Consider the following 14,433-nt stretch of genomic DNA (forward strand, 5'->3'; position numbering starts at 1 on the left):
GAGCTGCGGATAACATTCCTCTGGAAATCTCTGCTGCAGGCCCTTGGCATTCATTTATTTCTGCACACGTAAACATCATAACTGCGAATTGTAATTTTTATCTAATTATAGCTCCTCGGGCATCCAGGGGTTCTGAATTTGCTTTTGTATTGTCGGTCTACCTAAGAGGCAAGAAAACCTTTCATTTCTGAAATCGAGTCTGAAAAAGAATGACAAGGGGTTTGCAAACAGCTCTATCCAAATCATTTCTAGCCAATGAGTTCTAATTACTCTCTGCAGCCTGTCTTGAAACAGGGTCTGGGTTAGTATCATGATGTGATATTGGCCAGGGAGGCAGGAATCAGTGGGGGTGAATGAACGGCCTATAGCAGCTTATGGTGCAAGAGGAAACAGAGACTGAGATCATGCTGAAAGGTAATATTTGTATCACCCTTTAGAATGCACAGAGAGCCTAGGAGTTCAGTAGTGCATTTGATCCTCACGGATCGTAGAGTGGTAGCTCTTCGTATCCACCTCAACAGATGAAAAGACTGTGGCTCAGAAGGGGGGATGAAATCAGAATTTATCAAAATGGGTATGGCTTGATTAATTCATATGCCAACCCTGGGAAGTTGGCACTATTATTCGCATTTTACAGATGAGAAAATTGAGGCTTCCTAGAAGTACATGCTTGCGGCTAGAGAGATGCACAGAAAATATGATCCGGGGCCTCTTTCTCCTTCCTTCCTTCCTTCCTTCCTTGCTTCCTTCCTTCCTTCCTTCCTTCCTTCCTTCCTTCCTTCCTTCCTTCCTTCCCTCCCTCCCTCCCTCCTTCCCTCCCTCCCTCCTTCCTTTTCTCACTCCCTCCTTCCTTTACTTTCTGTTGCTTTTTCAATTTTGCCCGTGGCATTTCCCAGTGAATATCTGTTGGCTACAATGGGACACTTTTGTTCCCCAATATGACAAATGCCTACTTGCTTCTTTCTGATTCTTCCCACAAAAATGCCGATGTCACACCAATCAGCACTATCGAAGACTGTCACTATCTGCTTCTGTTTGAAATTTATGAGGCTACCACATTGCCTGTTCTAAAGAGAGTTGCTGAGGTTTTTTGCTTTTGCTACCTAGTTGCTCGGATGTGTGGGAATTCCGAAAGATTCGGGAATATGCCACTTCTGCCACCATCTTCCCAGAACCCTTTTCTCCTTCTCAAAGCCCTGCTAATCTAGTAAAGGTCAAGCGTGGCCGTTGCCAGAATGCTGGTTAATTTGAACATCTTTCCCTCACAGAACCATGCTACTGGCATCCTCAGAAATCTTCAGGGCCTCCCTCCTGCACTCAGGATCAACTCTAAGTTCCTTCCAGTAGCTCAGTGAACACAGAACCACGTCAGCCATGGCGCCCATCACCTCCTCGCACGAACCCTTCGCTCCAGACTCTCCCACTCGCCCACCATCCTACGGACGCAGCGTCTTTCACATCTCTGCACCTTGGCAAGTGCTGTTCTCTAAACTGGGATCGCTCTCCCATTCTTTCTCTCTCCTCTGCTCAGCTCGAAATCTCACCTTTTCCTGCAAGTTTTTCCTTAAAACACCCGGTCAGAACGAATCACTGATATTGGTGCAAAGCCACATAAATAGTTAAAAGCACAGACGCCCTCTGGATTCGATTCCCAGCTCAGCCACTACACTGACCTGTGACCTTGGATAAATCCTCCTCTGCAAAACGGGAATGAGGGTGCTGCCTCACTTACAGGTCATCTCCGGAGCTTTACTGAGACCACCGGAGCTTTCCCGGAATGGAATAAGTGCTCGGTAACTCAGAGCCACTCTTAATTTCTCTCTCGCACTAAATTAGATCTTCGAGGATGCAGACCTCTCGTAAAGTTGCACCATCCACAGGGGCCAGCACGTTGCTTTGCCTATTTGGGACCTTTCACAAATATGTGTTGGTGTTATTTTTCATCACTCGAAAGGGGCAAATTCATGGTGAGAAGCGGAAGCTATCTTACAGTGCAGGAGGGAACAAAGAGCATTGCTGGAGAAGTAAGCCAGGGCCAGGCTCCAGTGCTGGCGCCGGCGCCTGCTCCCTGCACGGCGGGAGTCTGCGTCCGATCGGGTGCGAAGCGCCCAGACTCTGGGAAGGGACTTCCTGGGTTGGAATCCAGGCTGTGACGTTTTTCAGCTGTGAGGTCTTGTGCAGCTTATCTCAGTCCTCTGAGCCTGAGTTCTCGCCTCTTTAAGAGTCCCTGCGTGCTAGGGCGGCCGTGAGGATCTCACGAGTTACTGCACGTAAAGGTTTCGGAACAGTGACTAGCCACAGACAGGCGTTCACAGTATTATTAAAGCACGACCAAGAAGTAACTACCGAAGGAAATGGTGATTGAGGATCTTACTTGCTACCTTCCTGGGTGCATAAGGCAGAGGCCTATTTTGATTTTAATTGTTGTGCTCATTTAGACTGGGGCAAAGACGCTTGTCTTGGAAGAATAATGAGATTATCGCGTAGAGTAAGGTGACCAGAATAGACACTGATACTGTCAAACATTTTGGTATGGATTCGGATCCCCTGAGAGGGCCCGAGTGCGGGCCCATCAGCTCACAACGGGATGCCACCTCGTAACTCCGTCTTTCCGCATTTACCTTGAAGAAGGAAGCAAACTTTGTATTGCCGTGATAAACAGCAGAACGATAAACGCACAGACCAAGTTTGACTTGAAAACTTCGTCCCTCATTTGAGAATACTGCAATTAAAAAAAAAGAAGGAGAATAAATTACTTGGCAGCAGAGTTTGGCATCTGGAAGAGTTAAGTTTAACCAGTGTTTGAAGTTTGGGGAAAACAGCGAGAAGAGACAGAGCGAATAAATATACATTTATTTTTTTAAATTAAGAGGAATCCATATCTTAAGTTAACCCTTCAGAGCACTGTCTCCACCCTCCCGCTAACTTTTCAAGGAGAGCCCAGGAGTAAATAAAATTCGCTTAACATTAGCAAGGCAGGGGAGAGGGACTTTGCATGAGTTTATCTCATTTAAAAAAAAAATCTTCCCACAGAACTCACATCATTTTAACAAGACAGAAGAGCACAGAGCCATATACGCAGCAAATCAAGTTTATATTGGCCTTCTTCATGAGTAAACTCAAGTCACTTAAGGATCTCGTGCTACTTCTTGTGAGGTTTGGGGACATGGGAAATGTTTTACTAAGGAGAGTCCTTCTGCATCTTTTTTCATAAAGCTATTGAAAAATAAATTCGTAGAATCTCAGCACAGAGAGCAGCCTGAGACGTCCCCAGCAAGAGCAGCCCTTTCATTTCATGCGAGAGAAACCAAGCCTCGTCAGCCAATCAGCTGGACGCCCTTCTGCTGTCTGCTCCGGGCAGCCCTGGGGAATGGCCGTAACTTTATTTTGATTATCGGTAATTTCATTGCTCAGCCTTAAAAGCTTCTGGAAGGTCAGCACTGAATGTGCACTTGCCTCAGTCCTGCCTAGTTTCCTGAATCATCTTGGAGTCACTAAACTGAGAAATAATCTAATTCGTTCAGAAGGAGAAAAGGATTTTTAAAACTGAAAAAGCCCTTAAAATTAGACCAAACCAAGCCCCTTCTTTCCTCTCAGTATCAGAGAGGTCTAATAACTTGCTGTAGATTACACGGCAAACGGATCATTTTTAGCGGAGGGGCGGGGGGGGGGGGGAGGGGGGGAAGAACTGTGTCATCCCAGATTTGATTTTTCACAGAAGTCAGTAAATCGAGCTCTCACAATATCTCAGGCTGTACACGCCTGAAGACTCAGGCCCCAGGATCAGGAGAAGGGAGAGCAATGAAATAATAAAATTAGTCCAACATCTTGTTCGGATGGCAGTCACAATCGTCAGTTACATGATATTTATTCTCTTGCTTACTTCTCGGTGCGGTCTGGGTTTTAGACTGAACTTCACTGCTCATTGTCATGGCTAAGATTTGGTGAAGGGCAACGGCCTGTAGCCGGTGAGCAACATGGGGGGTGGGGGAAGCCAGTGACGCCCAGAAGTGGCGCAGTCATTGCTTTTTCTGCTCTTCAGCACTGAGGCCTCTGTCCACTTTCTGACGACCTGTGTGGTATCCAGAAGGGAACGGGGAAGAATCACGATAAGTCATCCTCACTCCCAATGAAACCACAGAAAATCCATGTTACTAATAGTCACAAATAGCACTGCCTGTGAAAAAGGCACAGTCATAGAGACCCACACACACCAGCTTGAAAATAAATGAGTTAGCTATAAAGCAGTCAATTCAAAGACAACTAAATGTCTGGGTTCTTTTTAACAACCAATTGCACAGGGTTAAATTATTCCTGTTGGCTGATTGATTAATTTCAAACACAACCTGGTTAAATAGATTTGATAATGAGATTTTTAAAACAATAATAATTGTTAGGACATGATTCATAGTGTAGCGGTTAGCACGTCTGCTTTACATGCAGAAGGTCCTGGTTTCGTGCCCCAGCGGAGCCATGGTCCATGGTCTACGGCCACGCCACCCTGAACGAGACCAAGATCTGATCTCGGGAGCTAAGCAGGGGCAGGCCTGGTTAGTACTTGGATGGGAGACCACCTAGGAAGACCAGGTGCTATAGGTAAGAACACTACTACTACTACTACTAATAATAATAATACTTTTTAGTGGACTTAATCCCTCTTCCTGCTTTTCTTCGTCTTCACCATTATCATCATCACCGCGCCATTGTCAGCACAGGACCTTGAGGTCCTAACGGACCACCACCGTCAGGGATCCTCCTCATAACACCCCTGATATCTACTCAAATACCCACTGAGTATCACCAGGTGACGTTCTCTGCTTTGTTGGAGGAGGTGGGCTTCTTTCCTCGGGGCCGGGAAGGGGCATCCTAGAGTTTTGAACACTCTCCACTCGAACGCTCCCAGTGCCTGAGAGTTTACTCCTTTGCGAAGGGTTCCTTCCATTCTTGGCCCATTCGCACTGTGAGGAGTCTCGGACTCCTTTCCTGAATGTGTCTTACTGATTTTAAAACTGTTGCAGCATCATCATTTGTCCAGACTAAAGTTGCTTAAGTTCTTAACGCTTTTCATTTTCTTTAGACTACAACTGGGGTGGAGCTGCAGTGGGAAGACTTACCTTGCCTCCAAATCCCCATCAGCGTTTCGCCGTGAGCAAGTGCCTGCAGGCAGTACCTGAGCCAACTGTAAGTGGGGTTCACACCCATCAAAAGGGCATGCCACCTGGAAGCAATCACAAGTGCTTTCTTCGAGAACTTAGATTAGAAGTCAATTATTATTATTTTTCAGTCTATAGGGTTTTGGTTGACTCAGGAAATGCCCCCAAATCTAGTGTAACAAATCTGAATGATAATGACTAATGCCTAGTGCAAGGCAGACACAATCCTGCGTGCTTGATGTGGGCCATCTCGTTTAGCTCTGACAACACATTGAGGGAGATCCTATTTATCATACCCCCATTTTGCAGATAAGGAAACCAAGGATTAGACTGGGACTTCACAGAATGTACATAGGAAATTAAAGAGTCTGCCCAAGCATATGGTCTCATTGGCTGTGCTCTCTGCTGCTACCTTGTTATTTTCATGGTAAGGTCATCTTCTTCATAGGGCACACAATACAATAGTGTGCCTTGGTATATTTCAATGATGTGGTTTATGATACAAAGAAATGGAAGTTCCCTCCTTGATTCGATCAGGTTGAGATGAGGGGTCCCTTCCAAGGAAGCGGGACAGGAAGAACTTGTGAGCCATTTAGTTCATGTCTACGGATGCTGACCCTGTATCTTCTTAAAAGGCATATTCAGAAATGAGATCAGTGCAATGAGGATCTGTGGGTTCCTAGATATGTCACAAGGAAGCCTGGAACCCACATTTGATCACATTAGGAGAAGCCCATTCTGGATTCTTCACCGCAGAGGGGTGAAGGGAAGCTAGCTCGCACAGTGATGGACGAGCTTCTGATCTGCTATGAGTCTGTGCCTAAGACAGACCTGGAAAACCTCCCTAGGTGTGTGGAAGGAAAATCACACTCCACGCTTAAACTCCACTCTGACTATAAGCTAAAAGGTACTGACTATATTCTTACATCTCTCCAAGATGTAGGTATGCTTCTAACCAAAGAAATTATCTAGTTAATTGTTCAAACTACAATCACACTTTTATGCAAGTGTGTATGATTAAAAAATTGTATAGGCGGGCTGGATTGTATTTGTCGCGTTAGTCCAACTCTTACTAACACTGATTCACTCAGTAAAATCTCTCAGAAATGAGCCATTAACTCCCGCCTGGATATTTCCAGTGGGGGGGCGGGGCGGGGATCAACCCCTCATTTTAGTCCACATTTGCATAAATGTAGTTTGCAGAAAGATAATTTGCTAGCACACTTTTAATTAGTATAAATGAACATGTTTGTTAAATTAAAGAAGCATCTTGGCCAAGACAACATCCTCATTTTTCTTGAGTGAATGAGGGAGTTTAACCTCTGTTATGCTGTTGAACTCATGCATTATGTAGCATGGCGATGGCTAGAGCCTCCTTAAATTAGACCATTAGGGTAAAGAGCATAATTGCAATAAAAGTGATAAAAATGTAAAGGATGAATATTCAATAATTTCTGTTTTGAAATAGGTTATCTTTCTTATCTGTGTCTAGTATCTAGGCAACTCACTGTCAGGAGCAGTCCTGTGAGTGGCAGGTGTGTCTGAGGAATCTCTCTCTGGCATACCTTCTTCCCAAGCAACCTGAGCTTTGAACAAAGGTGATTTCCTCATGTTTAGTAGACTCACAAGGAAGCATGCCAACACGTATCTAAGATGGATAGCTTCAGAAGCGCGAGGCTGGAAGGACACCACTCCAGGGAAAGAGGACCATCGATGGCAATGCACTTCTTAGTGCTATGCTATTCGTGGTGGTGGTGGTGGTGGTGGTGGTGGTGGTGGGGGTTGGGAGTGGGAATGGTAAAGGTTGACCAATGTATAAGAATTCCAAGAAGAACTTTACAAAGCTTCCAGCCCACACTTCTTCCAGCTCGCCTTCCCCCAAACCTCCCATCCTTGGGAGAAGGGACCTTTCCCTTCTTGACTGGTCCAGTCCCCCCAACCCATGGTGAGGCCATGGAAGTGACAACTATTCCTGTGTTCCTCACCTGGAAGCCCCTGGTTGTAGATGATGGTGATGTCTACGCATGAAGCATTAAGATTGCTTCAAATACTGGGTCGATGACCTTTAGGTTGAAATCATCATAATTCTATCATTATACACTACATTATTATAAGTGAAATTGGTATTTCTGACTCTGAAGATGCTGTCTTTGTGGGACTAGAGCTAACTGGTCTGATAAAAAGACACAAGTGAAATGGCCCTTGATATGACTACCTAGAGGGCAGTAGACATTGCATTAAATTTACAAGGGAATCTCAAGAATATAAAAGAGTCTGACAAACCTACTGTTTGAATAAGGGATGGATTTACCCCCACCCCAAAACTCTTGAAATCTGTCCTTCTACCTAAAGGAGGTGACCTACATACTCTTACTATTTTGGGCCTTACTAGAGCAGTAAAAATACATCAGTAACTTGAGCTTGCAAAAGAATCATTCTTTTAAAAATAAGTTCATGAAAATGATCAGAAAGTGTGATTCAGAAAATGAGAGAGAACACCCAAGGCCATTTGGTTCGTACTCTATGTTCCTACCTGGACAATATAAATATATTCTCATTACCTAATTCCAGAGTCCAACATCTATCTAACCCATCACATAGAATGAATCTATCAGACTGAAGATGGAATGAATCCATCTTCATTCATTCATTTGCCTACCCTTCTTTGCTTTGCCAAATTCTCTCTTAATTATCTTGCTCCTCTCATCATAACTCCCATAAGAGTTGATGGGAAGATAAAGAAACATTTCAAAATTTGTGATGCATTTTCCTGAACTCTTTTAAGTCTCCACTTAACTTTGATTTTCTTTACAAAGGATAGAGAAAACAAGAGAAATTCTGAGCATAGATAAGAACTCAACCAAACGATTATCTAAAGTTTTCCTTGGGTGACAGATTCTTGTTTTTATGTGGCTAATGACAGGAAAAAAGAAAGAAAGAAAACATTAAATAAGTGTTTTGAAAATATTCACAAGATCTCAGTTCATAGCGAGCGCTTCCTGTGGGCTACAGCGTAGACTTGGTCAACGCATATCTTTCTGTACTTATGTAATTAAGTATTTACGAAAGCCCTGAGCCTGGTACTCTGGGACACAAGACACATTGCACCATTTTTAATGGAGTAGATTTCTAAAAGAAGCTCTAGAAGTGTGAGATTTATTTTAAGTGAGGGTTTGGCCTCACTCAGATTGGCATAGGATTCATCAGAAAGAAAAGGGAAAAGAATAACTATCGCTTTGATTCGAATATCTATTATATGAGTCTTATGTCATCCAATTTTCACTACAATCCAATGAGGGGCAGGTATTATGATCTCGTCATCTCAGTGAGATCACATACCTCGTCCTGTGTCACCTAGCCCAAAAGTGGCCGGAGTAGGGTTTAATATGTCCACTCAGTAATCAAGTCTCAATTCTTTCCTCTGTCTCTTAATAAAGACTAAACACTTGCGAGACAAATGAAGCTTTTGCAAGTGTGTGGGGTGTCCATCTGAGTAACAGAAAACTATCAACTTGTCGCTCAGCACTCAGTATGATCTGTAAATTAATCGATTAAGCATGGCTGTCTGATTTGACTATGACAATGGTCATCGCAATGCAGTTTAATATTTATGATAGTGAAAAACTGAGGGAAAAAAAAGAAGCCAAGAATGGTTAAAATATGCAATGGAATAGTATGCAGCTACAAAATGATTTCTTCATAACTGAATATTTTATTCACTAATGTGGAAAAAAGGTCAAGCGAAGAATGATTAACAGTATGGTACCAAATGGCCCCATTTTTACTGAAAAATTGCATAGGTAAGTACGTAGAATTGCACTCATGAAAAAGTAGCATGACAGATGCTAAAATGTGACAGTGGTTAGTTATCCTGGGTTATAAGATCACAAGAGGTATCGTTTTCCTCTTTTTCCCTTATGTGCTCAGTATTAGCTTTTGTTTGAAAAACTCATTCATTTTCTTTAAAAAGAAAAAAGAAGCGTCATACATAATCAAAGAAAAAAATCCAATATGATGGACAGTATTTGACACACACGCCACGTTTCCTACATTTCTTTACCGTAGTTCTACTTCGTGTTTGTCCCTGAGGCCTGTGAGCTCCCTCAGGAAATATTTAGCTGGAGACTCAAGGAGAGCAGAGCTCTTCTGTGAAGGCTGGGGGCCTTTGGGGGGGCCCCCCTCCTCCAGCCCAGGGTCCGCCCCAAAGGTCCTCGGTGTGGTTGCTGGGAAGCCAAGATGTTGAGGACCACCAACTCTAACCTGGCCGAGGCCCAGGCCTCGGGCCACGTGACCTGTGACCCGCACTGGGTGATGCTGAGAGTGAAAAGAGATGCTGCTAATAATCACGCTGAGAAGATGAACGCGAACCAGGTCCGTCTCAGGCAGGCCGGGGCAGTGGTCACCGAGGTGCTAGGGAACCCACAGACGCAGCGGGGACTGACGAAGGAGGTCGGGGCCCGCCCAGCTCCCCCACCTCACAGATGCAGAAACTGGGGGGACAGAGGTGAAAAAACGTGCTGCCCAAACTGGGCTCAGACACGGGAGTCACGAGCACACTTTTCTGAAACTTACTCAAAAGGTTTCTGTGTGCGTGTGCGTGTGTGCGTGTGCGTGTGCGTGTGCGTGCATGACTTTGAGGTGACGTGGCAGGGAGTGAAACTTCAGTCTTTTCTCCTGAAACTCCACAGCGAACAGTCAGCTCAAAATCGACCCACGTCTTTCGCTCTCAGGGTTCGCCAAACGCATCCCGAGACCAGGGCCAGGGGCGAGGCGGTCTCCTGCAACATCCTCCTTACCCCGCGTCCTCCTTCATCCGACAGGCGTTCATGCAACCCCAGAGGTGCACCTGATTTAAAGCACTGTTGGTAGACGTGCCAATTTTTATAAGCAAATGTGACCTGGAAACGTCTGAACGACATTTCAAAGGAGATTTTATGTTCTCCGCTCACTAAGAAAGCTGGAAGGGCCAACGAGTTTCCTCATTCACATGTCTTTCTATTGTTGAAACAGAGCGAAGCCTTTTCTTCCCTTCAAAATTTCCAAGGGTAAGATCATTATTTCCATTTCCACTTTTCCTTTCAGAAAACGTGCTTTTATGGTGCAAACTTGCTCCCAAAAAGCAAGGTGGGGCCGTGGGAAGAGAAGAGGCTTTGGAGTCACAGCTACTATACAGATTTCAGCAATTCTAAGACACACAATTTTTTCCCTCTCACATTTTAGTGTCTCTGAAATCAGACTGCGTCTTAAGGTTAATGGAGCCTTAAACCCCACATTCTTCCAGGGAGCTCTGCGTTTGCTTCTGCTGGTCACCAGAGGGCAGTGTCAGCCAGGGACGACAGTAGATATAAAGTCTCTGCCTGAGGGTTTTTTTTAGACCACATTCAGAATGTGAACTCAGGCGCAAACCTACGTGGATTCCATTTTGGAGTTTGACTTCTTGGATTGCTCTTTTTTCTTTTTTTTTTTTTTACTCCATGTAACCAATGCCTGGGTATAGGGATGTGGCTTTACTCACCCTTTGTCTGCTAGGTGGGTTTTTCTTCTTTTCTGTTCATCCTGATCCTGAGGGTATAAGCCCAGTCTATCGGGGGAAGGAGGTTCCTCCTTCGCTCTCCACACTGGGTGATTTTTCTTCCTTAGTGTGGCAGAGAACACGGACAGTTCTCTAATTCCGGAACCCTGCGGCTTTGAAGGCCTCTGCTTGTCCTTTGGCAAAGCTCCAGGACGGCTTCCTCCCTAACCTGCACCCCGCCCCAGAGCCTCTCACCCCATCTTTGTACAAGGGCCCTCGAGAATGAGTCCCGAGAGCTCCAGGGAGAGGCAGCGTGGTGACAGACCAGGCACTGGCTTTGGGGTCACCGTGAGCCTCAACTGCCGGTTCCGGTTTGGGCGGGCTGCTCGGTCATTTCTCTGTATCTCCATTTTATCGAGTATAAAATGAGGCTCCTAGTAACATCAGCTCCCTACCCTCACCGTTGGTCTACTTCCGTGAACAGTTTAGAATAGTGCCTGGCATATGGGAAATCCTCAATGACTGCTCAGCAGTAACGCAGTCCCCAGACAGGGTCTCAGACCAGGAGTCAATGAGGGCTGTCTCTGTGACACAGGGGGGCATGAATGTTTCTGACGCGCCCCATTGCCCTCACCCCGGGGAACCCACGCAATGCAGAGCACATGCTCGATGGAGCAGGGCTGGCCCGCCTGGGAAAATCCCCGCGAGCCTTCTCAGGATGCTGCCTTTTACTTCGCCTAGAAAAACCTCCTCTCTGGTCACAGAAATGAACCTTAGGCACATCGTGTGCCTCCCCTAAGTTTATTTATTCCTGTTCCCAAACCAGATGCCTGCAGACAAGATGTGGACCCTATTAAAACACATTAGAAATTATGTACAGCTTGCAGGGGTCGGGCTTTAGTGAAGCAAGTACATCTTTAACAAGAACGAATAAAAAGGTTTTGTAAAGCTCCAGACACAGGTATTTACACAGGCTAATTGAGAAGGGTCTTTGCCAGACTACCCTGCTTTTCCTAGCTCCTTCGGTGTAGCAACCAGGAAAGGAAATGCATTTAATTTGGGCCTTAAGCCCTCAATTATATTAGGAATAAAAAAAAAAAAATCTTATTTGGCGAAAGGGTGGTGGGGGGCAGGGGTTGAGCGAGGCAAAATGTTTCTTCCCTTTTTGTTTCGTTAGTACACAGACATAGCACGTTTTAAATTGTGAACTGCAGGTGAAGATATGAATCTTGGAGTTTGCGACCTGTGGGTAGCTATCGAAGGCATGGTGTATGCGCAGAGAGGCGTGAATTCCCCAAACCAAGGAAAGCAGACTCTCCCGGGCAGCTGAGCAAACTCACAAAAAAATTGCTCACTGGAGCTTTGCAGAGTATCAGATCAAACTCCTGAAATTCGCTTACAAATTCCCTGCTGTTCTCCCCAGAGGCTCCGGCAGACACCAAGCACCTCCCGTGCTCAGTCAGGGAAGGTCTGCCAGCTTCCATCAGTGCAAAGGACCAGCCGCGTTAGTCAGGGACAGCACCCTCCCCGCCCCCCGCCCCCCAACTCTTTACAGTTCAAAGCTGGGGCGAGAAAGGAGCATCGGAAAAAGTCATCATTGATATGATGACGGCTGCCATTTTTGGACACTTAGCTTAATCAAGGCGTTGCCTGGAGCCCTCTATAATCACCCGTGAGGGAGGCTGGGATTGTCCCCAGGGTACAGAGAGCCGCTCATGCTCAGACAGGCTGCTCAACTCTTCCAAGGTCACATGGCAAGGAAGTGGCAGGGGTGGAAATTGAACCCAACTCCAAATCCCCCCACCCCGTGTGAGCCTCATCTTCTTTCTACAATGCGGGGAGCTGGGGGTGGGGTGGGGGTGGGGGTGGACAACCAGAAACATGGAAGAATAGGTGTCTACAATCTAAGAAAGAGTGTTTATCACAAATGCTTACGTGAAGCTATTGGGTGTCCTCGTGTATTACGTTACAAGGGTCGCGACTGATGAGACTTCACCTAAGAGCAAAGGCAAGTGGGTGTCAAGGCCACTGGGTCGATAACGTCACAGTGGAAGGCACACCTCTGCTGTCACGGAGTTTAAGGTCTCCGTGTCCCCTCTGTTACCGTTCCCTTAAAGAGCAAAGCTGAGGCTCTTGATCTAAGTGACGTCTCCTTTCATGGCCTTCAGTCTACTCATGGTTTTCAAAGAGAAAAAGAAAAGACAGTACCAAACCAAACCAAACGAACAAACAGCAAAACATAGCAACCGAAACGGCAGCGCCTAGGCTGTCTCTCGTCCCATGAACATTTACGACAATTTACTTCAGAAAAAAGAGCCACTACGGAGACCCAGCTCTACCTTGTGCTCCAGGCTGGAGTCTTTAAACATCAGTGAGAAAGGCTTGATATGCTCTCTTCTCAATTTATCGCCACTCCGCAAGTCGATGGTATGTTCTATTCTCTTGTTAATTTCCTCAGGCCCAGACTGGACATGCAAAGCTTGTGCAAGATGGTTTGGAAGTAGATTTATTGAATTTCTTGTTAGGGCAGCCAGAGTCTAGGGGGAAAGCACATGCAAACACAATAAACCTGCGAGTCCCCTTTGGATTAAAAAGAAATGCAATGTTTTTTTAGATCAGGTTGCATTGCAAACAGTAATAGCATTCCATGCAGTCGTATTCAGTGAAACCTACAGAAGTTGGTAAGTTAGCATTCGGTTTAGAGACACGCGACCTGGCCGGACAGCGCGTGGAGAGGGACAGGCCCCCTTCCGCTGTGCAGGCGCACTGAATTCCTTCGGCTGGAGCATTTGGAGCATTGTCGTCAGCTTGGGAATGTTAAGACCATTTCTCTAACCAGGCACATCTCTGGTATGAGAGAAAGAGAAACAATGCACATAACAGAAAGTAAAGTATCCGAAAAGCCCACGGAAATGATCGTCTCCAACCGAGCAGATTCCACATTTTCGTGTGGTCTTTCCTTTAATGGTGCTGGAGAGACTGGGGACTCATGGCTTGCATTTTTTAATTTTTATTTGTATTTCATTTTATTTTATTTTTTAGCATTGCTCATGGATAGACAGCCAAATGTGCCAGGATCTGCTCCTTAAACTTGATAAAGATGATTAGATTTTTATGCTTTACAAATTTTTTCCCCATAGACCATTATATATCTATATATCCATATAGATATATGTGTTTAATTTCCTTTAGGCAAAAAATGCAAGCGGTTGCAGCCTCTCGCCATGTCACGGGTCACACAGCAGGTGCGGACAGGCGCGACCACCGCGCTGGTCACTGGGCATGGCTGCGTGGATACAGGAACAGCGCTGGCTCAGGAAGACGCTCCAGGTTCAGCAGGGAGGGCCCCGGCTCCTGGCGATTCAGGGCAGGTGACAAGATCGACTGGCCGGACCTAGCCAAATGCCATGTTCGCTCGCAGCTCCCACGTCAGACAACTTCTTGGGCAAAAAAGGGGGGAATTGGAGCTGACGGGATAAAGAAACAGGGATGTTCGTCTTCTCCCTCCGGAGGTGTCTTGGGGGGTGGGAGGGGACGCGGCGCACCTGTAGGGGGCAGGGGACCTCCCGCCTCTGTACAACTCACCAAGGCTGCTTTTCCCTGCCAGCCTCTCAGCCTGGCGTGCTCAGACTGCAGGCTAGACAGAGGTAAGGCAATGAAGTCATCCACGGGCGGCCTGCGAGAGCTGGCGGGTCCTCGGAGGACCCCTGCCCGAACCCTTCCTGTCTCCGTGAGCCTCAGTGAGACGGCAGCTCATCCACGGCCAGG

The 14,433-nt window shown here is 46.1% G+C and overlaps 1 protein-coding gene across 4 annotated transcripts in view; it reads right to left on the bottom strand.

Moving 5' to 3' along the window:
- ADCY8 (adenylate cyclase 8) overlaps positions 1-14,433 on the bottom strand; it is a 143,596-nt gene that overhangs the window by 44,010 nt on the left and 85,153 nt on the right. For 2 of the 4 annotated variants that reach the window (XM_016119822.2, XM_016119823.2), the window contains exons 8-9: positions 13,005-13,202; positions 2,622-2,722 (exon numbers count right to left, since the gene is read on the bottom strand). In XM_016119822.2, the coding sequence (XP_015975308.1) occupies positions 2,622-2,722; positions 13,005-13,202 (299 nt within the window). The remainder of the gene's footprint in view (positions 1-2,621; positions 2,723-13,004; positions 13,203-14,433) is intronic. The other 2 variants (XM_016119826.2, XM_016119825.2) reach the window with 1 other exon arrangement.

Source organism: Rousettus aegyptiacus, unplaced genomic scaffold, assembly GCF_014176215.1.
Source record: "Rousettus aegyptiacus isolate mRouAeg1 unplaced genomic scaffold, mRouAeg1.p scaffold_m13_p_15, whole genome shotgun sequence".
NCBI classification, from domain to species: Eukaryota; Metazoa; Chordata; class Mammalia; order Chiroptera; family Pteropodidae; genus Rousettus; species Rousettus aegyptiacus.